Source organism: Corvus kubaryi, unplaced genomic scaffold, assembly GCF_017639235.1.
Source record: "Corvus kubaryi isolate FWS band 111438036 unplaced genomic scaffold, C.kubaryi_AGA036_p1.0 37353, whole genome shotgun sequence".
Classification (NCBI taxonomy): Eukaryota; Metazoa; Chordata; class Aves; order Passeriformes; family Corvidae; genus Corvus; species Corvus kubaryi.
Genome location: NW_024581115.1, coordinates 5,383,410 through 5,409,816, shown reverse-complemented (window position 1 = coordinate 5,409,816; position 26,407 = coordinate 5,383,410). Strand labels below are relative to the sequence as shown.

At 43.4% G+C, this 26,407-nt stretch overlaps 2 protein-coding genes, 1 long non-coding RNA gene and 1 other non-coding gene across 6 annotated transcripts in view; 2 read left to right on the top strand and 2 right to left on the bottom strand.

Moving 5' to 3' along the window:
• LOC121666755 overlaps window positions 1–714 on the top strand; it is a 2,987-nt gene extending 2,273 nt beyond the window's left edge. Inside the window, exon 3 of the long non-coding RNA XR_006016777.1 lies at window positions 339–714. This is a non-coding gene — a long non-coding RNA (uncharacterized LOC121666755). The remainder of the gene's footprint in view (window positions 1–338) is intronic.
• Window positions 429–500, top strand: TRNAQ-UUG. Its single transcript has one exon. It is a non-coding gene; the product is annotated as a tRNA-Gln (tRNA).
• NARF (nuclear prelamin A recognition factor) lies at window positions 707–26,407 on the bottom strand. 3 transcript variants are annotated; one of them, XM_042032684.1, is made up of 12 exons: window positions 26,307–26,407; window positions 20,129–20,217; window positions 19,571–19,651; window positions 18,570–18,713; window positions 16,816–16,948; window positions 15,112–15,246; window positions 10,677–10,795; window positions 9,694–9,823; window positions 8,977–9,049; window positions 6,485–6,622; window positions 5,766–5,923; window positions 707–5,199 (listed from the first exon to the last, which is right to left on the bottom strand). In XM_042032684.1, exons 2-12 carry the CDS (start codon window positions 20,153–20,155, stop codon window positions 4,958–4,960), a joined length of 1,380 nt encoding a protein of 459 aa, XP_041888618.1. In that variant the 5' UTR covers window positions 20,156–20,217; window positions 26,307–26,407; the 3' UTR covers window positions 707–4,957. The 3 variants fall into 3 exon arrangements, with proteins under 3 accessions (XP_041888618.1, XP_041888619.1, XP_041888617.1); XM_042032685.1 differs by lacking the exon at window positions 26,307–26,407 and adding an exon at window positions 20,742–20,812; XM_042032683.1 differs by lacking the exon at window positions 26,307–26,407 and adding an exon at window positions 20,408–20,425.
• The window catches only part of HEXD (hexosaminidase D), a 29,067-nt gene continuing 21,996 nt past the window's right edge, over window positions 19,337–26,407 (bottom strand). Inside the window, exon 12 of the transcript XR_006016775.1 lies at window positions 19,337–19,348. The gene's annotated coding sequence lies outside the window, so the exon portion shown is untranslated. The remainder of the gene's footprint in view (window positions 19,349–26,407) is intronic.

Sequence of the window (26,407 nt, the reverse complement as noted above, 5' to 3'; positions counted from 1 at the left end):
GGACGAGGGGGAATGGCTTCCCACTGCCAGAGGGAGGATTAGATAGGATATTGGGAAGAAATTCTTCCCTGTGAGGCTGACGCGGCCCTGGCACAGGCTGCCCAGAGAAACTCGATGCTTTATCACTGGTAATATTCAAGGTCAGGTTGCACAGGGCTTGGAGCAACCTGGGCTAGTGGAGGGTGTCCCTGCCCACGGCAGGGGCTTGGGACTGGATGATCTTTAAGGTCCCTTCCAACGCAAACCACTCCGTGATTCTGTGAAGACGACGAATATTGCAGAAACTCGGGACAAACATGGATATTTAGGTCGTGTTCAATTCCTGTCGGTCATCCTAGGCACAAGGGCAGAAAGGACGGGGAGTTCCCAGCGGGATTTGCTTGCTATGGATTTATTATCGGGGCTGGAAGGGAGAAGAGGCACCGCCCGGTTCTATGGTGTAATGGTCAGCACTCTGGACTTTGAATCCAGCGATCCGAGTTCAAATCTCGGTAGAACCTGCTCCCGCTCTCCCTTTTCCTGCCTCCCCGCGCGGACCGGACCGCGGGGACGCTCCGGGCGTTTCCGTGACCCGAACTGCGTCACGCTCTGCCCAGTTTTGTTCAACGCAATGAATGTGACAAAGGATTTTAAATAATTCTTATTACTTTTTATTTAGGTCTTTCATTGTATTATACTGCTGTTTTACATTAAGTATTTTTGGGGGGGGTGGGGGGGTGGGAAAAAAAAAGGCATTTACACTGTGGAAAATTTCACCAGGCAGACGTGCAGAATTTGGACATTTTTCAGATGCACCCAACTACTGACTTGGAAAATAAGGGCGAAAATGCAGTGGTTTTGGAATGGATATGATATCAGATTGATGCACAATTTAAATAGATATTCCCTCTGCTTTTCTAACACAACCCTCCAGTGGTTATTTTTCATTTCCAGAGTAGCTAAGGACATCTTAACACCTTGGCTCCCCTCCTCCAAACCTGTCCTACTAGTCACTTGTTTACACAGCAACAGGAACAAGCCTGCTCTGTGACAACAACTCCTCCTCCTCCTCCTTTTCCTCTGACCAGGTAACCCTGCCTTGCTGGCCCTTGAAAAAAAACCACAGAACACCTTCAAATGGAGTTATAATTTAGTAGAAATCCAGGTCCCAACTGCTCAAGGAACATACAGAAATGTTTGCTCAATTCATTAAATTTTCACATAACCTCCAGATGAAAAAAATCCCTTGTCTATGTCAGGGCTAACTTTCATCCTTTCCCCAACTGCTGGACCAGGCCACACAGAAATAAAGATCCTTCCCTGTGCACAAGTGTTTAACCCACTCTATGCAGTAACCTCAGCACAACTCTCACTGGCTGGCTTCATGCACCAACAGCATTGTCCCCAGGCACAAGAGCTTTAAAGCCACAGAGGCTTGTCTGCCTTGCAAGGATTCAATGTATTAATTTACAATTCTAGAGAGCAAATTACCATTTCCTACAGCAATCTGGCAACTTTCTCCTGTCATTTACCAGAGTCTGAGGTGCAGCTGTAATCCAGAGCTCCCATAAAGTGTTGATGCAGCATTGGTGCCACAGATGTGGCCAGCACTCCTGCTCAGTGCCCTAGACAAAGCTCCTGTGTGGAACCAGGTGTACTGAAAGAGTTTACACGAGACAGAATCAGCGCAGAATTGAGTACCGAGATTTATTGACGACAATTCATGGTCATGCTGCATTTGAAAACAAAGCACCGAAATTTGGGTAATTGAACATCATCCAGATATAATCCAGCTGAGACTGCTGCATGTGGATATGTGCATTACTCTGGGGGAGAGCACAGCCCGGGGCTGCCCAGGTCATTGGCCACAGGGGACACACACAGGTGCTGTGGCTGAGGGAAACCTCCTGCACCAGGCAAAGGGACTTGGCAACCCGCTGGAGCACTCTCAGAGTAAAGTAGTATAACCCCAAGAATCCAGCACCTGACATGCTTAAGTCAGGAACATGCAAAGACAATTTTATTAATTCATTTAATGTGTCTAATTCCTTTCCCACAATCCCTCCAGTTTATAATTTTCTAAAAATCCTCTTGTCTCAGCACAATATTCAAGGGAGAGGTAAAGCACTATGGCTGTGGCCATGTCAGGAGCTTTTCCTGTTGCTGAAAAGACAGTAGCAATAGAAATTATTAGTAGCCAAAATCCAATCAGGGAACTAAATAGTTTTGTAATTTCAGAAGTATGGCTACAAACACGTATTGCCAGCAATAACGGACTTTGCAACTGCAGATTTAAAAGCCAGAATCAAACCTCAGGCAAGTATTTCATTATATATGAAGCTGCAACAAGGTTGTCTGATATATGTTAAAATTTCAGTGAAAGCAGGTGAAGGGGGAAAGTCTTAAGGGATAGAACTTTCCTTTCCTTTCCGACTGGCACTTTCAAGAAAAAGCCTTTAAAAAACTAAAACATTTTACTCCAAAAAGTCTTATAAAACAAAAGCTGACAAGAAAAATTAGGCGAGTGTCAGTTACCTAGGTCACTACTGATAATACATTCTGTGTAGCCAATACAAGCTCAGTTAGATGCCTTCCTTGTCTTTAAAAAAGAATTCTGAAGCAGACAAATCATCAACAGCTCTTTGCACTGTGACTGCCTCAATAGGTTACAACACTTGAGCAGATGGAAGAAATGGTGGATGCAACTGAAACAGGTTATATCAGACACTGAGCCATTGCTTTCCCTTGCAGTGGGAGCAGAGCAGATTTATTTCACCCACTGCCCAGCCCATTCCTGGGGTCCCCCAGCGGCACAGGGAGCGAAGCCCTTCTGTTTGCAGCAGGCAAACACTGGCCAAGGTGCCACCCAGCCCTGGGGAGGGTCCATCACATTGTACAAACAGTTCAGGGCTCTGCTTTCAGAACAGCAAGGCAGCTCTTGTGTAGTTTACTGAAGATCTCCTCAGAAAAGCAAACTGGTTTTGTACCATTTCACCCAGTAGAAGCACATAAAAAAATAAGCACACTGTACAAAGAGCAGCAGTGATATAATTTAAACATGCATCCAGCTACAAACCATGTATACAGAGAAACAGGCCTATACAAACAGAACAGGACCACTTTATTACGTTAGAATTCCGGTGGAGTTTTTGGAGGATGGCAGATAAAGAAAATCAGACCGAAGGTGGTGTATGTTGCTTCTGAAAGTAATCTGTTCTGAAATGTCACACAACACCCCCATCTTTATCTAGCAGACATCTATTACAGTTCCAGCTACACACAGCTCTTCCCACGGCTCCTGGACTCCCCCTTCCCGTACAGAGGTAGATTTCTGTCGATGTTCTGATATTGCACCACGTTAAGCATCATGTTCTTATCACAAAGAACAACTTGCAAAGGCTGATTTATTAATTCATGGGCATAATCTCGTTGTGGGCATTCAGGTAGTGCAGTAATCTAATTCATTTGCACTTGAAAGAAAACCTCCCTCCAAGCACAGTGGTTTGTTATTTAGGTGGAGGTCCAATGGAAAGCTGCAATTATTAACAGCTTCACAATTAAGAGAGCTATTTCCTGTCAGCAGGGTGACACTTCATTGTGTCTCTCCTTTTCAGCCTCCCTGGTCTAGCCAATGCCAGGTCTTGCCCCCCCTTCCCTGATGCTGTATCCCATTCCACTGTGTCCAGGTTAAATGTGCATTTCAAACACACACAGGTTTTTGCAGGATTTCTTACTCACACAAGCAGTTGTAGTATTAAAGAAATTTTCAAGAAGATTCATTCAAACTGCATTAAATGGTTAAAAAAGCCCATCCACACTTTCAGGCTGCATAAGGAAAGCTAGAACTTTGCTAGCTTCCAACAGCCAATAATCATGAACAGATCTGATGCTACCAGGAAAATCTGAAGAAGTCTGGCAGGAGTCTAATTTCTTTTGTCCATCACATTCTTGAATAACTCTCTGACAACTGGGGAAGTTGCAGACAAGCTGCATGGCAGTACCACTTCACAATGTCTGTTAAATGAACCTCTATAGCTATTTATAAAAATAAGTGCATCAAAATTAACGATGCTGATGTATCGTAACTCTGATGAGCTCACAAGCATTGCTCAGTATTTTTTCCTCAGAGGCACCCCAGAAGTTATTTTTTGCAGAAGTCTTTCAACACAGAGACAAATGAAAGAACAATCTGGGCATGTTTCACTGTCAGAGAGAAGCCAAAGCAAGCAGCAGCACCACTCCTCCTGGCTGCAAGCTTGGCAGAAAACTTACAAGGAAAGAAAGTTCTCTTTTTGTACCAACCAACCTATTTGGAACTATTTTAAATTAATCATTTAGCATTAGCTTCGCAGGTTCAGTTTCTGTGAAGCATTCTGTGACATTAGATCAGTAAGAAATGGTGGCTAGTTTGGAACTGAGTATTTTTTGCTGGATTATGGATACGAGGCTTATAGAAATTCATTACATCTCTCCATATACTCACTTGTCCTTTAAAAGGGCCTTTTCCTTAACAAGGCAAGTGAATCCCAAGTTACTTCACACCAACTGCATCAATACTGAAATTTCTGTTGACTGTTTTCCTGTGATGACAGGGATCGCAGACCTAGGAGTAAAATCATCTCACCCTCTTGGAGGAGCCCATTTTGTGCAGTGAACCCTTCACTTCAGGGAGTAACTTCATCAGGAATGGCACTCCCTGTCCCTGGCAGAAAGGGCTTATGCACCTTGCCAGATCAGATTTTTGAATGAAGAAATCCATTGTAGGCAGGAAATGACAAACAGTGAAAGTTAAATGACAGCGGCAGGAACCAGGGCTTTTGGAGACTTCTGTGGTTTTGCAAAGCAGTGGTTCTTCCCAAGAACAATCCCGAGCTGGGCAGAGCCTCACTCACCCCCTCGCCAGTGCCCAGCGGCCGTGACTGCACAGAGGGTTCCGGTGCTGCCCCGTGACCTCAGCACGGCTCTGCACCTTCAGCCGTTACCACTTGATATCCAAACTGCTCGTGCTTTGATTTACAGCACTGTACGTGGTGTGCAAAGTGTCCTGGACCTTCTTGGAGTCCATGCCCTCCAGCCAGTCCTGGTACATCTTCTGTACCTGCAGGTTGGTTTCTGGCAGCCTGACGGGAATCGCAGTGTACACCTCTTCCATCTGGGCAAGCAGGGCTCTGTCTGGTTTGCCATCCTCAGTCTGTGCCTGGCCCTTTCCATTTAGGCATCCTTAGGAAAAAAATCAATTAAAAAGATGGAAGGTGATGGAGGATTGGATATGAAAAGAAAGTCTTTGTTAACTCAGAATTCTTTTTTGACACTTCTCTAAAGAAGTTTTCTCTTTAAACTTCCCCCCACGCTGTTATAATTTGTATTTACCTAAAGTGACTCCTGTATCAACATCATCTTAATGGAAATGAGGTTTCCATATCAACAATCTTTCTCTGTATTCTCCATGGTTTAATGACCCTAATTATGTTCCTTGTCTTTTCTTGCCCTTGACAACCACCATTTCAGAGAACTTCCTCTGAGGCTTGGCAGCACAGTGCTGGCACTTATTTATAGGTCAGAAGAGAACAAATAACATCGTGGCTAATTTTAGAAAACTCAATCATTTTTTGAGCCAACCCTGCACCTGTAATTGGTGTTTTAGACCCTTCATTAAATAGTGAGATTTTAAATTATTAAGAAGAGAATTAAGAGGGAATGAAATGAAGTGCCTGCCTGTAAGGCAGCTTTCCTTTGAGATTCAAGATCTATGTGCAGAACAACTGGGGATCCACAATTATTCTTACCTCCTGGGCAGGCAAGGACTTCTACAAAATGGTATAAAAACTTTCCTTTTTTCAACTTCAGGACCATGTTTTGGATATTTCTAAAGCCATAAGCGGCTGCAAAACGCAGCACTGTCTCCCCATCCTTTTCAAGGGTAACTTCTTGAAAGTCCTTGTTCCTGTCAAGATACACAGAGAACATTTTAACCCCCTGCATTCCCAGAGGAACAATCCAACTGTGTCAGTTTGTATTCAGATGCTCTAAAGAGAACAGAACAAGTGTAACAGTGAGAACAAGGTGAACTCTTCCACTTTCTACACTGAGTTAAGCAGAAGTTGGGGTGGAACTGCAGGTAAGTTTTTAATAAAATGAGTACCAGCAGGAGCTGATTTACAGTGAGAGACTTGCAGGTTTAGAGCAGGTTTATAGCCTACCAGCTGCTTTCATTGCAGCATCAATCAAAGCAGGGGAAGTCCCTGGGCTTCAGGAACCAGTTCCTTGCCAAGAGGCTGGTCAAACCCTGGAACAGGCCTCCCAGAGAGGTGGCCAATGCCCCAAGGCTCTCAGTGCCTAAGGGACATTTGGACAAAGCCCTTAATAACACACTTTAACTTTTGGTAGCCCAAAGTGCTCAGGCAGTTGGACCAAGTGATTGCTGTGGGTCTCTTCCAAGTGAAAATACCCTACTCTGTTCTAGCTCACCCATTCTACATAACAAGGATTCAAAACTCCAACTTACTTTAATGCTTTGTAGGTTATCTCCTTGACATCCATGCCAAAAAGCTCCTTTGCAGCATGTTTAAAAATGTGCTCCAGGTAACCATCAGATCTCTTCCCATCGTGCCTTACTACATCTCCCTCCTTTAGGTCATCAAACCTTAGGAAACAACAGAAAAGAAGATCAACTCCAAAATTTCATTCTTTCACTTCAATGAAGTAGTGTGTTTCTCCCCTTCTCTATCTCCCCCACCAGAAAGTGTTTTGTAGCACTAAGTGAGAACATATTAACATTTTTATTTATTACAGCTTAAAAAATGAAAATTATTCAGGACAGCAGTGAGATGTTCAGAAATATCAAGCAACAGTCATTTATAAGAGTGCACCTTCATCACAACCTGAAGGTTTTGTTAACAGCCATTTACTGCTCAAGAGCCATTTGGGGAAAAATTATTTAAATAAATGATCATTTTTGCCTGTGAGAATACAAAAGTACCTCAGAAGTTACAAGTCTTTGCTGACAATTCTCCTGCTTTAGAAACTTGTTTGTCTGTAACACTGTGCCAATAAAGTAACACCAAATCAGTACAGCTGCAACCAGGTTACAACAGTGTACCCTGAAAGTAAGTGCCACACTGTGGTTCAGGAGAGAAAATGGGAGGTCATATCCCAAGGGCATCTCCTGGAAGTTCACCTCTCCCCCACAAGTTACTTTATTCATACAACTTTTTTAATACCAAGCACTTTATCACAAATTGCTGCTGTGCTGGGACTTGTTTTAAGAGGATGACTTCAAGTTATTTAAATTTCTCTGCAAGATCTACTTTTAAGACCCCAGAAGAGTAAAAATTTATGTCATTACATCTCACGGTTGAGCCAGCATTATCAGATTAGTCCTTTTAAAAGTTATTTTCCAACATAAATTGAGGGCACTTGGCTTGTTCAGCCTGGAGGAGACTGAGGTCAGACATCACCAGGATCTGCAGCTTCCCTGTGAGGGGCACCTCCGATCTCTGCTCTCTGTCACAGTGACAGAACCCAAGGAACGGCTGGAGCTGGGCCAGGAAGGTTTAGGTTGGATATTAGGGAAAGGTTCTTCCCCAGAGGGTGCTGGGCACTGCCCAGGCTCCCCAGGGAATGGGCACGGCCCCGAGGCTGCCAGAGCTCCAGGAGCGTTGGGACAGCGCTGCCAGGGATGCCCAGGGTGGGATTTGGGGTGTCTGGGCAGGGCCAGGGGTGGGACTGGGTGATCCTGTGGGACCCTCCCAGCTCAGGATATGCTATGATTTTATAAATTGAGCTAATAAACCAGGTACATTCTGAATAACAACTTGTCCTTTTACTGGACAGGCTGATACAGAATTAAAAGACTCTCTCTAGGTGATTCTGATACAGAATTAAATGTCTGTCTCTATGTGATTATGCCTGCAAGAACTCTATTAATTCTCACTGTGTGTGACAATCTCTAGAAGCAATCATAGGAGCTGTACTACAAACACAGCTGTGAACATGTTCCCAACTGACCCACTCAAATTTCTCCACTCTAGGTCCAAGCAGAATACTAGCTGGAACTGAAAAGGATTTTTCAAAACTTCCAGAGCTTTCTGTTTTGTGCAAGACAGCACATTTATTGCTCCACTACCACCCCTTTGGAAAGATACCAAGGAACATCTGTCACAGTTGAACAAAGATCAGGGGGAGCAGCCTCTGTAACTAAGTCTGAGAATTAAACACCACACATGCTGCCCCCTGAGCCAGGCATAAGGGATGGAAACAAAACCTCTCCAATGCTTTGTGTGCTTCTCATCTAAAGCACAGTTCAGTTTTATCTCATCTTGAAAAACTGACTGCTGTCCTCAGTATAAAAACCAATTAATTACCATTTCTTGAAAGGGTGCTGCTTCCAGCAATCTCCATGAACATATTGGGGAAGGGGAAATTTCCTGTCAGGATGCTGCTGTGAAAGAGAGGGGAGCCCAGAGCAGATGGTCAGCCCCAGGACTGTGTCCCAGCAGCTTTGTGGGAGGCAGCTGGACGGGGCAGATCAGACTGTTGGGCTTTACACAAGGAGCACAGGAGAGCTCTGAACAGGGTCAACACCCCCAGTCAGTCACACTTACTAGCAAGGCTTGAGCTTGATACAGTCAAATCTATTATTACTGCATTAAAATATAAATCAGGAGCTACACAAATCTTCAAGACATACATTTTAAAGGAGTTAATGTATAACTTCATTACCTCAAATTATCTGCCTTGTATTTAAACAGCACATGCAGGTTTATGTTATCTGTTTCATATTACTTTTATATATAGCAGTGAACATCTAAGAGAATATTTTTGTGGGTTTTGTCACTATATAAAGGGTGAAGCTGTGGTATACTCAGGCTTTGAGGCAGGTTTTTTTCTCTAAAAAGAAAAAACATTCTTCTAAGCAGCTTTACATTTATCTTGAATATGCACCAACTTGTCATTTGTCATCAAAATAAGGAAGCAATCCACAACAAAACTACTTACAAACTATCTACAGCTACTTCAGTCACATCTTTCATAGACACATTTTTCTGTTCCATTATTTGGACAATTTCACCTGTAGGAAAATACATGACATTTTACTTTCTACTTTCAACACAAAGCACAACACACACTGTGCCTCTGTTTCAGATCAACGTCCCAATACCTGCATGTGCTTCGTGTCACATTCTCCAGCTCTTCCTACAGTCACTTCCCTCCAGTAACTGAGAAATCTGACACCTCCAGCCCCAAAGAAAAGGGGCCTTCAGCTTGCCCAAGGCCAAGTTTGGAAATAACCCAAACTACACTGCAGGACATGTAGTATGGACACTAAGGCTGAAGACAAGATCCTCACCAAAAGGCAACTAGTGCCACAAATTAGGAATAATTCCAGTGGAGATAAAATAATGACCACAGACAAGCCAGACAATAATTTTAAGTATGGATTTGCATAACTTTTACCTTCCTCAAGAGGCTGGCAAGATACCTGATTTTTCAGATTAACAGCAGCTTAGAAGGAAAGTATGTGTCACTCTGCCTTCCCTGTGCAGTATCTGTACATCCCAGGAGCACAAAAAAATGTACTAATTTTTAAAGCAGAAAAAAAGCCAACCTTATGACTAAAGCAGACATGAAAAAAGCAAACTCTGGCATAAAGGTTATTCTAAAAATGGTGATTTGCTTCTATATTTATAGATGGTTAAGTTTAAAAAAGTTAACCTGATGTCAGGACACAATCAACTTCTGGTGAATTATACAAGGCAGTGTAGAAATCTTCCCTCAAGGCTTCCAGCTTTTTGTCGTAACAAGGTGCCACAACTACATGGAAAATTTTATCAGGAGACAAGTTCTGTGGAACACAGAAGGGAGAACATGCAAATTCAGCAAAGAGCAAAAGACAGCTTGAAGGATGACAAGGACAAAAAATAGTGATGTAAACCTCATGCAGGCAATATCAGGAACAAGTCCCTACCCAGTAAATTTAAAGAATGCTGCACACAGATAATGATTTGCCAGAAGTCACAAAGCATCAGCAACAAACTTCTGAAGTCTGTCTTCTGGCTGGACCTTATTCCCTCAGACCACATTTTCTGCAGCTTTTTGATTGCCTTAGAAAGTGAATGTAAGTTAGGAGTTCAGAGTCCTGGCTGCTGTCACTCATTCACTTTCATCCACAGCAAGCCCTCCAGAATTTGTCTGTCCACGTGCAGACAGCAACCCTTCCCTACAGAAGGTGGCTGCAGTTCCATTTAAGTATGATACATAAAGGACAGCAATTTTTTCAACATGCAAATTTGAGAAGATAAAAAGGTCAGTTCCTAGGATACAATGCTTTTATTGATCCCAGATAACAGGGCAATTTTCACATTATTCTCCTCCACTCCTGTTTTGGCTGTGCTATAGAACTACACAGGCAGCATTTCACAAAAAAACCTTCAACAACTATGGATTTAACTTTACCCATAAATATCTAAATCCATGTTGCACTGGGGGTGCAAGGATTGCTGCCAGCTCATACTGCACTGTATGAAATGATGTTCTTTGCACACTCTTCTCATCATGGGCACTTGTACAGCAGCAGAGCACCATTTCTTCTTCAAGTAAAGGACAAATGTAATACACTAAGATCTGTATTTCAGTATTAAAGCCCATCTTTTCTATTTAGAAGAATATAACAGTAAAAATAAATCAGAATTACCTACCTGCTGCCTGGCAAAGTAGCCCTTCACTAGGGAGCCCATGATCTGCTGTGGAGACTTTGCAGTGCAAATGTGAGAGGTCACCAGGTTGGTGAGTACCCTTTCAGCATATCGGATCCAACCTGGAACGACAAAAAATTACAGGTAGAGAGAAGTGGCCCATAAGCACAGCAAGGGGCAGCAGCCACACAACAGCTCCTAAAAATGATGGCGCCTTCACAACAGGCAGGACATTTCTGTACAGGCTGGAAACCCCACCTTGAGAACTGCAGGAAACTTTATGGCTCTGTTAATAATGCTCTAATCAATAATTCACTGTGTCATTAATTCTAGACCAAGGGCCACTGTGGACTTCATGACCTGTTTACCCCCCTTCCTCATGCACAGATTTAACAAAGCAGGAAGAACAAGACCCCAGCTAACAGGGATATTTTGACCTTCTAGACCTCAGCCCTTGGATCAGCAGATACTACAACAAATGCACTGTTTGGCTGCTTAGCTGTAACCTGCTGTTGCCTGAGATTTAATATCCACACACCCAGCTTGCCTCCTCCTAGAACAAAGAGTCACATGAAAGCACTATCACAAGATGCATATGGATTAAGCCTAGGAAAAAATGGCTTCTTTTACTATTGTTAGAGTAGCCACACCTTCAGAAACACCCCCACACTCACAGGAACCACCTGAAATCTCTCTGTATGCAACACTCTGTCTTTAGTTACTCAAGAATCCCCCTCCCTTTCACCAGATCCCTTCAGCATTCCAGCTGAGATAAGCTATAGATACCCACAGCACCCCCAACATCCAGAGCTGTTGTATTATTCCCCACTGGCAAATGAGCAAATCAAGGTATTTAGGGTGTGCAATTCTTTCTTAGGCTCTGTAACTCTTACTGAAAAGCCCAGAATATTCCACAGCAAGGGTTTGGAGCTTTTTTTCATCTACATGACACCTACATTGTGCAGGAGAGTCAGGCCCAGCCTTTGAGGCAGGTGTGTTGCTTTTGGTGCTAAGAAATTGTGGAAAAAAAATCGTGCTTTTATCTTCAGGCAGATTAGTGATCACATAAAAGAGAGAAACTGCTGTGCAGTACACGCTGCCCAGGAAGGGAAAAACCTGTAGCTTAATTTTTAAGCTTGAAATTACCACTTATGTAAAAACACCTGGTACTGTTTAAGTCAGAACAACAGCACAAATGCCAACAGCAGCACAAAACTGGGGTGCAAGCAGTGTTCAGATGGTTTGTCTCTCTATAGCAGAGAAAGAATTTTCCCAGTGTAATAAAATTTTACTGATGAAAATGAGAAGGTGCTAAGTATTAGGAAAACCCAAGGATCCTCCAGCTGTTTAAATAGTCCCAAATCTTGTTAATGTACAGACTTCAAGCTGGTTTCCATGAAAAATCTCCAAGGCATACACCATCTTCAACAAGCATTCATTTCTGCTGTAGGAAAAGCTGAGGACCATGGATTTACCCATCAGGACTGTACTGAACTGCCAGACTCTGAATTAGAAGTTTGCCTAATGACCACCTTCAACTGGGACTTTAAGTCCAAGACATTACCTGCAAAAAGCACTGAATTTACTGGTGCTTGGTAAAAAGCTGTATTAGCATACTGGGCACGATAGGTACATCCTACTGCTTAAATGGCTTTAGTCTCAAGTGCTGTCTAAACAACAAAAACTGCTTCAAACGAAACAGGGACAGTTTTTAAAAACCTTGTACTTACCATTGTAAAAACCATTAATCACACCAGCACTCCTGCTATGAGGCTGGTTCCTGGAATTGCAATGTTTTGGATATTGTAGTCATGAACTTTAAGGAAATTTCACTCAATCCCAAGAGACTTCTGACAGGTATTGTCTGAAGCAATTCCTTAAATTGTTTCTGTCCTTGCAGTGGATGGAACAAGTGTCTCATAGCTGCAGCTCCCAAAGATCACTAGTCTCATTAGTCACTGGTTAATTGTATAGGCAGCCTTGGTGAGCAAGCATTTATCTCCACTCCACACACACACTGCTGTTTCTGCCCACTCATCACAGGGCTGAATTCCAGAGCCACAGTTAGGGAAAACCTCAGATACCCCATTCTTATATCAGGGTACACCTGCACTCATCCAGACCTACACCCTTCATAAATTCATTTGGATTCTTGGCCATTTGCTGGCTTATGTTGGCATCAAAGAGCAAGAAAGCACTACAAATCACCCTATAAATTCTTGCAGATGTAGCTCAGAACATGTTATTTTTGGTGGTTTATTGTAAGATCACAGAGATGCAACTATATATCTGTAGGAAGTGCAAAAAACCTAAGAAAACTTTTGCTACTGTAAAACCCCATTCCTGGAAAAGGAAATTGATTGACTGGGACAAAAGCATTAGAATCCTCAATACTTATGTTCTTCCTGCTGCTGCAAGTCTGCCCCATTGGCTTTTCTGGGAGTACACAGAGGCTGGCAGTGCCTTAAAAACACTGGATTTTCCAGAGCAAGGGTTTCCTGTTGCTCACCACCTTGGTACATTACAGAAGGGAACTGATTACTTTGAGATATTACATACACTATCAGTAGTCACACCACTGTTCTTTCAACAGGAAACAAACCAAACATGAGCTCCCTTTCTCCCCAGAGAGCAGCAGGAGGTGAACAATTAAGACAGGGACAATAGAACACCTTTTCTCAGGTTCTGGACTATGCAGGCTCTGCTCTTTGCCCATGGTAGATGTTACACCCCAGAGTGCTGCAGAGGGTGATAGGTCTGTGCAAAGTCACACATCAAGATAAAAAAAAGAGTAAAGCATTTATACCCGAGTTCACACTGACCTTGCATCTACAGAGCTATATAAAAACCATTTGGTGATTAACACACCCAGTAAACAACATCTCTGGGACAAATTTATGTAATCTGGGGGTAGAAAGAGGAAGGAGAAGAAGGAACAGAAAATGCACTCAGACAAATAAGGTCAGGAAACACGGTGAACAACCTCACTTTAAAGATGACTAATCAGGATTTTGGCTTTCTCTAATTGCTGACAAAGAAACAAACCATGTTTTTAAAATGGGTTTACAGTGATATTCTGGGTTAGTTTCCCAGAAATGGAAAGCACCCATGCTTCTGTTACCATCTCTATCACAACAGAGAGCTGACACCAAAACCAGCAATGAAACCAGAAATTATCTTGTGCAGACCAGACAAGGACAAGAAGAGTGCTCCATTAACTATTTTAAAGTATTTCCACTGAGAGCAGCAGATAACCCGAGCTGTTTCTAGACGAAGAAAATTAAAATTATCTCAGAAATTCTAAAAGAAATCCTCAGTCTTTGAATTTTACCTAAAGCACATAAGAGACAACAAAACTGAGTAACTGGGGTGTTTCAACTGCACAGGTTTTACATGAAAAAAGGCAATATATAGGATGTCTGCTCCTGAAGATAAGAGGTTACACTAAGATAACAGTAACAGAAAAAAAGAGACTTATCTTTTTAATACATATATGTAGTACTTAAAGCATAACCCACTACAAAATACATAGAAAGAACAAAAATACAAGTATAATTCAAATAGCAGTATTTAAACTTTAAATAAATGACAACAGCAGGTTTTGGGGATCACCAACTGCAACTCATCATCGCCCTACCATTTCTTTAACGAATGCAACCCATGAGTTATTTCAAAGCTAGCAAGAAATATTTTGGTATTTTTATCAGCCTTTTGAAAAACAACACTGTGAACTTCAGGGTGAATTTGAGGGGGGATGTTAGGCAAAGGAGTTACTTCTATCTCCTTTTTGATACTTCTTTTTTAGAAATACAACTTTTTACTTGAATTCAAATGGTGCTGTGCTAAAAAATGGAAAAAGTAAACAGTGACTGCATGTTCTGCATCTTTTCAGTTGTTACAAGTGCAGGTTCTGCTCATAACAGAACACATTCTCAGGTGCAAGATTCTCAGAAGTGAGATATTTAGCGAGTCAAGTCTGTGGCATTTCATGTGACAATTACTTTCCAAGTGTCAGACTTAACCATCTCACAGTCACCACAAGCAATGTCACTTGCTACTTTCCCCTACGCTTAAGTGGCAAGTTCTAGATTTTGCTTAAGATAATGGAGGTTGTGGTTTAATTACATCAAAGTTCCTTTAAGATTCTTTTCAATGAGGAAATGCCCTGTTAAACTTTATGGTCTGAACACACAAGCAGCACCCACTAACTCCTCCATTCCAGTTCTGATTCTCAGTTCCAAGCACTGCGATGGACTCAGGATGACCAGTGATACTGGGAACAAATACTGTGTGTTTGGTGTCCCTCAAAACCAAAAGAGAAATGCTCTAAGTTATGTAAGGCTCCCAAAGGAAGCCACCCTTTCCTCAGCTCCTTGGTAGTTCCAATGACAACGAGACCAGTTTGAAGGGCAGGAAGGATGGATAAATCAGTTCTCACCAGGGCAAGCAGAGGCAAACATTGGTAAGGCATGTTCCTCCTGGTTCCTCCGTTGGTACCGCTGCACAAATTCCCTCTGGCTCTCCAGGATACTGAAATCTGCAGCTATAGTGGTGTCAAATACATAATGCACCCCTAGGGAAGCAAGCAGAAAGGAACAGAGAATTACTAGAATGTTTTCCACCTCACAAACCCCTTTCAAAGTTCCAGGCCTATGAAAACCCTTGAAGGATCAACAGGTATATTCCTTTCCCTCTGCAAATTTTCACAAATAGTAGAGCCATAAATAAAAGCCATACACTGGAAAAACATCTTCTATATCCTGAGTTTAAAAGGACCACCAAGTGGTTAATGCTGCAAGCAGCACTGCAAACACTTCTCTGCTTCCTTCTGAGCACTTTGCCACTCAGCATCTATCACTTTTAGTTTAATTAAGCAGGATGTCACGTCTCCTGGGTGACGTGCAGTGATTCTTGTAAAGCAGTGACTCTTGTAAAGCAGTGTTCTCTTCAAGACATGCTGAAGTCACAAAAAAATATATGCAGCTGAGAGGCATATCTTCTACTGCTCAAGCTGTCTGCAGAGGTACAGGAGCATATCACCAACACAGCAGAGACCTTCTGGCTGCTCATTCAGCAACACACTCCCTATATGCCTACGTAACACTGAGCACATCCCCACAGAAGTGAGTGTAGATAATGAATGCATTCTAGGAAAACTGGGGCCCACCAGAACTTAGGAATGCCTTGAGATGAAGAATAAACGCTGGGTACAGAGATGCATCATAAAATACATGAAAAATGGATATATATAGATACATATGGGAGGAAATAGTGTACAGGTTTATTACTGTCCTTTGTCTTCCTCCAAGATTAAAAATCCCTTGAAAAGCTTGTAAGCAAAGTGGCTTTTGCTTTTTATTTAAAACTTTGCATATAATGAGCAAAGAAAATACAACTTTAACATAAAACAGGCAGATACAACAGCTCTCGCATGTAATTTCAAATGACAGAAAAAAACCAGAACTGAGAATTTTCTAGAAATACAATGTGTCAAAAGGACTGAAAGGAACTTAGAATAAGAATTACCTTCTCCCTCAAATTATAAAAAGCTTGTAACTAAGCTCCCCCTGATTTCTTGGTAGTGAAGGTTTTGGAGCCAGCTCTACAATGCCCTTCTGTTCTGTGACCTTTACTGTGAGCAGGGAATGTCTCCAGTCTGTTTCTCACACTGGTGTATGTGGCACTGGTGGTCAGTTGTAATTTCACACAGCATGGAGTTCAAATTCTGACCGAGGTTGTGCACTGGCACCTTAGGACTGCATAACAAAGTATCACAAAATGGAATCCCAGCACAGCTTTGCTTGGGAGGAGCCTTAAAGCTCATCCAGTTCCATACCCTGCCATGGACAGGGACACCTTCCAGTGTCCCAGGTTGCTCCAAGCCCAGTCCAACCTGGCCTTGGACACTTCCAGGGATGGGGCATCCATAACTCCTCTGGCCAACCTGTGCCAGGTCCTCACCACCCTCATCTCTTCCTAATATCTAATCTAACCCTGCCCTGTTTCACTCCATGCCCTTTGTCAAAAGCCCTCTCCAGCTCTCTTGCAGCCCCTTCAGGTACTGGAAGGCTGCTGAGAAAGCAAAACCAACCAAAACAATCCCTCCCTTTCTGCTTCACCACCTTAATAAACCCAAACTTACCAAGACTTTTGAGGAAACCACAGAGTCTCTTGGCTGCTTCATTCACAGAGAGATTGAATTTAGCAGCAAAATAAGGCAATGACTGAGGGCATATAGACACTGCCAACACTTTGTGTTTTGAGGTATCACATTTCTGGTAAATGAAACAAAGGAAAAAAAAAAAGATATGTCATGACAACAGGATAAGGCTCCTTGCTTTCCCTTCCTTTCCCATTCCTGGAGTTGTTCCTTAAGACTCTTATGCTTCGGTGGGCCAGATCATTAAAAACCCTGTGAAACAACCCTCAAATTGCAGCAGGACAGTGTTCATTGACAGTGTTCATCTCCAATCATCTGTAGATGTTTCTTTTATACAACTCAGGGAAATCCATCCCTCCTAGGACAATCCTGTGGGTGGTTTCCACATGGCGTAAGGAAAGTTAAGGGCCATTCAGCACCTCTGATGTTCTAGTAGGATGAAATATTCTAGCAAATATGAAAAGAGCTGGATGTTTAAACATTAATAAATAATGTTTACAGAAGCAGGGGCATATGAAGCTATAAATACAACCCAGCAAATTACACATCTGATTTTTTGTTAAGGCTCCTGTGTCTTTATCAGTGCAGTTGTTGAGGGAAAGCAGCAAGATGGGACTCTCCACAAATCAGCATTTGTGGGAACTGAGGAATCCTATGAAAATACGCAGTGTGTGGTGTGGCACTGTGCAGCTCTAATGACTGTGGCATTTATTTGAAGATTAAGCTTGTGTTTTAGCTGGGACATTTTCCACACCAGTGGAACCCTTGGAAAACAAACCAGGACTATGCTACAGACAAGTCTCACCCTGCAAAGGTCAGAGCCACGGTCTGTACTGATCTACGTGCTGGGCAATGACCCTTCAAGGAGAGCTCTTGACTCAAGAGCTCATGACTACCCCTTGCTCACTGTCCTCATTTGGACCCCTGGAGTTGTGACAACTGCCTTGCTGTTGGAGGCTTCAGACCTTTAACAGGACCCATGTGGCCCAAAAGGATTATTTTCCCCCTTTCTTTTCTACTTTTCTCCTATATGACAACATCGTTCTGTATGGAGAGTTAAACTCCTTCTACGGAAATTTAAGTAATGTGTAACGAATCGGTATTTATAACACCTATGTACAGATCAAGGAAAAGTTTCAATTCCAGTAGCTTTTGCACAGAAGTCTGGAGCAGAGCTACAATAATTAATTTAATACCAGATTCTAAAGATTTGAGCACTACACAGAGCAAATTCCAGAAAAAACAGAACTAAGCAGAAAATAAGACAGCAATAGAACACTTACACGGTTTGCTAAGATTATGGACAAAATGTATACATATTAAAAAGAATTCTACTTTCAAAAACATGTTTTCGTAGGTTTGTATGTAAATACATTAGCACCAAAACCACCGAGAACAGTCCTAGTAAGGAAGGTATTAATATCTATGAACACTGAACTACAGAATAATTTGTTAGTACAGTAATGAAATCATTACATTGCCAATACATTTTCCTTCTGCAGGTGCAGTAACTTTCCTCTGGTGTTTACATTAAGTGCTGTGACCTTGCAACTCTAGTACAAAATTACTTGAAGTACTTTAACATTTGTGTTGCCTAAAGTTTTCACTTCCTCTTTAGAAAAAGCATATCCTGACAAATCTTCACATTATCTGCCTTGGGAAATCAAGCTGCTTAGTCATTCTGTAACTGCCTCCTCCTCACAGAAAACAGTGTGTTATTGTTTGGGTCACTTTACCTTATTAAGGTTGAGAATGCGAAAGAACTCCTTCTGATTCTGTTGGAAAACTCTGGCTCCTTCTTCCAATGTCATGCAACTGTCACAAGCTAGGCAGTCGCTAAGGAGTATTTTAGCATTAGCCAACGTATCAAACTCATTTTTCTGGTGGCAAAAAAAGAAGTAAACGAGTATTTAATAATGATCGAACGATTTTCAAGATCTCTGCAATGAGCCAGCTGAAGAGCAAACACAGTATCAGTATTTGGTTTAAAACAGAACAATCCATAACACTTGCATAACATCTAAGATTATTTACAGGTAATCAAAATAATTTGTTCCATGCCCTCCATAGCTCTTACTGTGAAACTGCAAAATGTTTAAGTGTAAACAAAGATCTAAATTTAGCCCCTAGTCCATATGCTAGCACATTTGCACTGTGCTTCAGAACTGACAGTCCCCATCAACTCACCAAGCAACTGAGAAAACTTTCCCTTGAACTATTAAAGCTCTTTAACCAGATGCCCCTCTAACAGCAAGATGGCTTGGGCTTTGTACCACGAGATAAAACAAACAAACACAGGCCTACAATTGCACTGAACGTACACTGTGAGATCAAGAGTTTCATACTCCTGGCTATGACACTATTTGCAGCCCACTTGAGGAGAAGGAATACTTGAATATAAAGAGTAAGTAGATATTTTGTCCACAAAACTCCTCTTTTCTCCTTATAAGCTGTCCCTGTTCTGAAGACTTCATATAAGAATTTTGGTACTCAAAATTTTTAGAACTCAGAATTTCTGTTTTGTGTTTGCATAGTAAGGGGGTTTTATCTCACCTTTTAATGAGATTTTTGATTCAAATATTATGGGATGTCTACAAGAGCTCATAATTGTTTTCAACTGCTTGTTGTTTATTGTTAAATATATTTAATACTTTAAAGTTGTCTCCTTATAACCTCCTTGGGGTGCACAACAACAAAAGAATATAGAGTCTAACACAGGTTTTAGAAGGAACATTACCTCTTCTGAGCCATCATTTGAACTCAATACATCAACAGATGTACTTTGTGTATCATCATTTTTCTGTTTTTTACTGCATTCCTGAAACAAAACATGAAATACGTGGATTATGCAAAGCCTGTTTACCATTCTGTAAGAACACTTCTGCAGAACTGTTCGTGTCATTAACCACTGATAAGAGTTATTTACAGGGAGACTCTGTATTCAAAGTACAATTGCTACGATGGAAATCACTTCCCAGGAATTCCCCTGCTTCATCGGTTTGAGAGTTTTGGGTGGTTTGTTAACCTGAGGGGCTACCCCGCGCAGGCACAGGAGGAGCCCAGCGCGCTCCATGTCTCCCGGGCACAGCCACGGCCGCATCCCGGCGATAACGCGCTCGGGGCTCTCCCCGGAGGTGTCACGGCCGGGCCGCGGGTGAGGACGCGGAGCTCGGTGACCTTGGGGCCGGCGGCCAGCGCCGCTCCCCCTGCCGGGGCTCCCGGGCCGCGGGACGAGGCCGTCTCCGCTGGCCGCATCCCCCCATCCCCGAGACTCGGACCCAGCCGCCGCACTCACCTTTTTGGTGCAGTTCTCGCACTTCATTTGCGGCGCGGCCGGTGCAGCCCGGCCCTGGAGCGGCTGCCGCGCGGTCCTGGCCGCCGGGGCTGCGGGACAGGAGAGAGCGGGGCGGGAGGTGAGACCCGCACGAGCAGCGCCCGCCGCCAGCCCGGCCCCCGCTCCCCTCCCTCCCGTCCCCGCCGCCCTTTGTTGCCGCGCCCGCCCCGCCGGGCGGTCCCGGGGCGGGGGCGGCCCCGCCGCGCTCACGTGTCCCGCAATTCCCTCGCCCAGAATTACCCCGCAAACGCCACCGGCCCCCACCGCTGCCCCGGCGCTGCGGATGGCAGCGAGCGGCCTCGGAGGAGACGCGGGGCGGACAGCGCTGGCCGAGCCCCGAGGGGAAGGTGCCCCCGCAGCACGGCCCTGGCCCCGCACGGGGAGCGGAGCCCCCGCCGCCGCACCCCCGGCTCTTCAGAGCCCCCCGCACCGAGGTGACGGGAGAGCGGGCGGGCACGAGCCGCAGCTCATCAGCTCCACGGGAAAAAAAAAAAATAACAGCCAGCGAAATCCCCCCGAAATCCCCAAAGCAGCTCATCAACGGGGTAGCGGGGCGCAGGGCCGGGTCCCGTACCTGCCGCCGGGGCTGTGCTTGTGGCCGCAGAGCGGGCGGGGCGGCACCGCCTCCTCCACCGCCTCCCCCGGCACGTCCCCGGCCGCGCCCGCCGGGCTCATTGCGGACCTGCGCCGCCGCACGTACGCGGAGGGACTCCCCCATGCCGATCCCCATCCCAATCCCCATCCCGACCGGGACCCCCGGGCCGCAGCGATCCGCCAGGCAGCTGCCCTCCGCGCCCGGCTCTGCGGCGTGGCTGTGCCCGAGGCTTCGCTGCTTCTCTGGAGCGTCCCTGCGTATTTTTTACAACGCGTTCCTCTCTGTTTTATCGTACAAAGGGTTCCCCCCCCCCCCTTTCTGCTTTCTCCCGATGGCTTTAAAACGAAATGACACTCTGCGAGTTACTAAATACAGCACCATCACAATTTTATTTAACCAATATGCTGCGATTTCCCATTTCTGTAACAAAACAAGTACCAGCGATGCTGTTCCCAGGCAGGAATCACAAATCCTCATGAACAGGATTATTAAACAGACATCAGCCTTCCACAGTCTCAAAGGCCCCGAAGTATTAATTAAAATGCTTATGATTTCTTGTCTTTTTAAACCTCAGGTTGCAGGACTTAGACAGAAAGGTTCAATCAGCATTTTGCTCCTTTTTCAACCCCCGGCCACATGAACGCACACATACAAGCAGACGCCTACAGCTACACAGAGAAGTTTTTCAAGTGTAAAATGACATTTTAGAAATTAAACCACAGAACTTCCAAAAAACATGCAATTTCCTGCCTAAACTGCAACTCTTCTTTAACACTGAGTAAATCCCCTCCTGTTACAGCGAGCTCTAATGCTTTAAGCCATAGATGGGTTTTGAGCACAAGGGCTGGAGACAGGCACGGCCACAGAGGTTTGTTATCCAAGGACACAACTTTAAACACTTGTTCCGTTTTAAGGATACTAAAGATAACCCCAGAGAAGAATGTAGTGCTTCTTTTTTTTTTTTTTTTTTAATTTGCAGACTATAGGTGAGCCATCACTGAGGTCAAAGAAATCAAGAATTCCTTAGCTTAATCATGATGGAAAGCAAACACAAACGTTTTCATACTGTCCATTTAAAGAAAAATAAGCTGATGCCGCTTTACATATAGCCTGGAAAAATATCACTAATCCTGGCTTGAGGTAAAAATTGTAATAGTTTTGGTAATAATTTTCTGTGCCTCTGCTCTCTTTATTCAAAATGCTCTCACATTTCTTCTTAGTATATTAGCCCAAGCTTTTCAAAAGCACCACAACCACTCCTGAGCGATCCCTATGTGGACCTAAGGATTTGCATTTCCTACAGACTTGCTGAAATGCATTATCTGACATCTTTCTTGTTCCTGTGGATGAGTATTTTCATACAAGAAAAAGCTGTGCCAACCTCCCAACTCATTCCACCAGCTACAGTTGCATTGACCAATACAGTGATAGGACAGATGAAAAGTTCTAAATTAGAAATGTGTTGAGATTTGCACTTAAAGGCAAAGCTAAAATCTTCCTAGTCCACACTTTGATTGTACTTAATATTTATTATCCAAAACTGATACAGTGATTCTTCAAAAGACATGTCAGTTTTGGATATTTCCGTAACTGCACAGATCACATTTAAAATACTTTTAATTTCACAGAATTACAGAGTAGTTTGGGTTGGAATGGACCTTTGAAGGTCATCTAGTCCAAACTCCCTGCCATGGGCAAGGACACCTTCCACTAGACCAGGTTGCTCCAAGCCCTGTCCAGCGTGGCCTTTCCAGGGATGGGAATCTACAATCTCTCTGGTCAACTGTTACTCTATCTGTAACAGGACTGGATTAAACACATTCTTCTGCACATCATCAAAAGGCAGAGGACTAAATTTCCCCCCATATTTCTCATATTCACAATGAAAAACAGAGAACTGCATGAAAAATGAAGCATTTTGCAGAAATATTGAAGACATCTTAGATACATACATTAAGTATCCCTATTTCATCCTTCACTTTAGGAGTACTTGGACTGAATTGGTTTCAATTTAAAAATTCAAACACAAGGAGCAAAAACACAAACTGAGGAGTGTGCAAGGAATCTATTTCAGTGCACAGTATAATATATATTTGTGAAATCATTGGTAATAAGATGTCTCATTTATTTTATTGCCAAGAGCACTCTATGCTTTCTGTTAGCTATGGGTGCCATTTTCCCACAGAACAGTGGATCTTTGATCAAGCATCACACCAGGCCTGACAACCTGAGATAAAAAAAGCATCATCCTGCTTTAATCTGCCCTGGGGAGGTAATAGTTACCACCTTTTGCAGGGCTGCTTCCCAAAAACCTCACCCTCTAAAAGCTTTCCTATGCCAGTAGTAGGTAGCACTTAAAGGCATCACTTGCTTTTATGGCCACTGTTGATGTATTTGGCCTCCATGGCTCCATGTAACATTTATCCCTGCACCTGAAGCATTTACACCCCGAATGAAATGGAGAAATAAGTATTTCTCTGAGAAAACAGCGTGCTGCAAGCAACTGCAAAGTGTTACAGGCTTTGCATCAGTTCTGCAGGGCAGTGCCAGCTGTAAATGCCTCCTTGCCACAGTGACAGCACACACCACTCCACAGCTGTCAGAACTGGGCAATGAATCTTGGCTACAGCTGTTAAACATGTATTCCATGAAATCAGTGCTCTGCAGGCTGCACACACACTGTTCCCATCGAGGTCAGGGGGCACCACGGAGAGCTCATTCTGTGGGATGAGCTCATTTCTAACAGGACTTGCAGCCAATTCCATCCCCAGCTGCAGCATTTGGTGGCTGCTTCCAAACAACTGTGGGGAATCAAGCACTCTGGGAGTTTATCCTGGCATGCTAGTAAGATCACATGCTTACTGCATAGCTGAATTCCTAAGTTTAAGACCTTAGGGGGAAAAAAAAAAAAAGTATAAGGAGTTAGAAAAAAATTTTTAGGCAAATAGCCTGAAATAGGAAAAAGCACCAGAATTACAGACAAGTCAAACTAATTCAAAATAAAGGCCAGTTCTGTTCTATCTGCATGTTCTTGGGTTTAGATCAATGACTTAAAAGTTACAAGTGTATTTACTATGCAAATATAAACAGAATATAAACACTTCTGCAGAATCTATTTTTATATTGCTGAGGAAGAAGTCTACAAATAGTCAATCACATATTCCTGAATTGTTTATTTTGGAAAATAGCTTTTGTTTCTGCAGCAACATGGTTTGGAATTCATGCTGTTCTTTAAGTACAGGATCAGGCTTTCAAAGTGTGTTCCTTCTTCCTTTTTCTACTGAATAACAGCACTCACCTACTTCAAAGTCCAGGTGTAAAATCCCCAGATTTTAGAAAAAATGCTGTAAGAATCATTAATGGATAGCAGAAGCTTACAAGGATCCTTGCCACATTCATTTTGATTGTGTGTGGTTGAAATAATTTCCCCATAACATCATAATTAAATTAAGTCATATCAGGTTATCCTAGTGTGACCTTTGCAGAATGGGAGAAGTAGAGAATTGCTGATGTTTTTGCATTAGGAACATAATAATAAAATAGGGTGACATGCTGTGTGGTTTATGCTGAGTAGAGGGGACAGATGAATTTCTTACTTATTTCACTCTGCTCTACACACAAGAAATCTTTTGTCTTGTATCACTCAAAATGGCTTAACATTTGGTTTCCAGAGAAACCAGTTACTTATAAAAACGGATTGGCAGCTAATTAGACATAAATTTCTTCCGAGAAGACTCAGTCAGCTGCTTGTTTGGGTTGAGCACACGTGATACTTATTACTTCCTATATTTCATCCAAATCCAGCAGCTGGTACCTTGTGACTCACAAGCAGGCCAATTCATTCTTGCAGTTCCTCACCGCCTTTTCCCATTAACACAATCACACAGAAACTGCAGATCAGTTGGTATTTTCCAGTACTTAGACTCAAGGGTCTGTACCATGGACTCTGGGGTTTTTTTCCCTATTTTCACTCTGGATTGTTAGGAAAAACACTGTCTGATTTAAATCTCAGTTAAAACAGCATTGAGAACAGCTAAACAAACTTCTACCATGTCATGGCCCTGAGCAAACACTCCAGAATATATTCATGTTTGGAAAAAAGTCAAAAATTGAGGATTTCATTCACGAAGGACATTCCTGTGCAACTGAGAGAGGACCAAATATCATTCATAGATGAAGTTACACACTGACTTACATAAAGGGAATTTAAGAAGCTAAACTACACGTCTGCACTTCACCCATCCTGCCTGACATAAGCAGTTGCTCTAATGGATTGAACAGGAACAGCTTTCTCATGTGAATGATGTTTGACTGAAACACAAAAGATTTTCCAAATGCAGCCTATTTGTCCACAACAGGAAAATTACTCAGTATTTCAAGTGAGTTAGAAACTTCCCTTCCCAAATAACAGATTTTCAAACCCAAGCCTTCCGCTGACATACAAGTCACAAAACTCAGGACATCAATGTTGGACCTGTAAGATTATCACGGATATTTCTGCTTTGCAAATATAAATGATGTCCAGGTGTTAGAAGAAACAAGTTATTTGTTGGTGGAATTGCCTTTTTAAAGTCTAGGGCTTAACACACTTTAATGACCTCAGACCTAGCAGAGGTTAACAAAGTCTGAGAAAAAAGGATGCCCACTGGCAGTGGACACAAAGAATGCAGAATTTATGGGCCATCTGGCAAGAACTCCTAAGCTAAGGAAGAAACTAATAAAGCCAACTCAGCAACTGTGCTGAAATCAGCTCCAACTGGGTAAGAGGTAATTCTGGCAGGGGGGAGACCTGCAACCACTGACATATGGCCACTGACATAAGAAACCCACCTACAAGAAGAGAAAGACTGAGCATGCAAACTTCTTAGCATGAGAAGTGAGAAAATCATTAACCAATAGAAGACAGAATACTAATTATTAAGAGAACTACGTAACCTGTAGCCAGTGAACACTAATGTCTTTGTTTGCTAAAATGTGTAAGTAGTTAAAAGTTTTGATGTGCTTGTTCTGTGGGAACCTCCACCTTGCATCCTGTGCGGAATACGCAACGTCTCCTTCCTAAACTAGACTCTGTGTCTGTGTTTAGAGAGCTCCTAAAATCGGCAACACCCCTCTGCAGACATTCCAAACCCACCTGGACGCGTTCCTGGACACGTTCCTGCTCCAGGTGACCCTGCCTTGGCAGGGGGCTTGGACTGGGCGACCTCCAGAAGGCCCTTCCAGCCCCAACCACTCTGTGCTTCTGTCATAGCCGAGGCACAGCACCAGCGCTTTTGTGACAGCGGTGCCCCAAGTGCTGCCATCGAGAGCCCAGAGGTTTCCTTGCCTCCACAGAGGCTTCCCGAGACTGGGGACAGCCCCCAGGGGAGCCCTGGTACAGTGAGGGGCTTCCCGAGACTGGGGACAGCCCCCAGGGGAGCCCTGGTACAGTGAGGGGCTCCCCGGCCTCCCCGGCCCCCTCAATGCAAGGGGCCATGTCCACCTCACCCAGCCCGGCTCGGTCCAACTGTGTCCAGTAAGGCTCTCCCACACACCCAGCCTCACCCTACAGCAGTTCACTCCTCTCATCACGCGAGGCTTCTCCTCTTTCAAAGCACCGCTGAAGTAAAAGAACCGAGGAAGCATCGACGCTCTTACTTCGGCAG

What these genes read in the sequence shown, in the direction of transcription:
- NARF (XM_042032684.1), bottom strand. Translation starts at nt 20,155, where the DNA reads ATGAAGTGCGAGAACTGCACCAAAAAG. An exon ending in GCATTCTCAACCTTAATAAG is followed by an intron (nt 16,949 to 18,569) that starts GTAAAGTGACCC and finishes TTCATTTACCAG; the next exon opens with AAATGTGATACCTCAAAACA. An exon ending in TGGTTTCCTCAAAAGTCTTG is followed by an intron (nt 15,247 to 16,815) that starts GTAAGTTTGGGT and finishes TTGCTTCCCTAG; the next exon opens with GGGTGCATTATGTATTTGAC.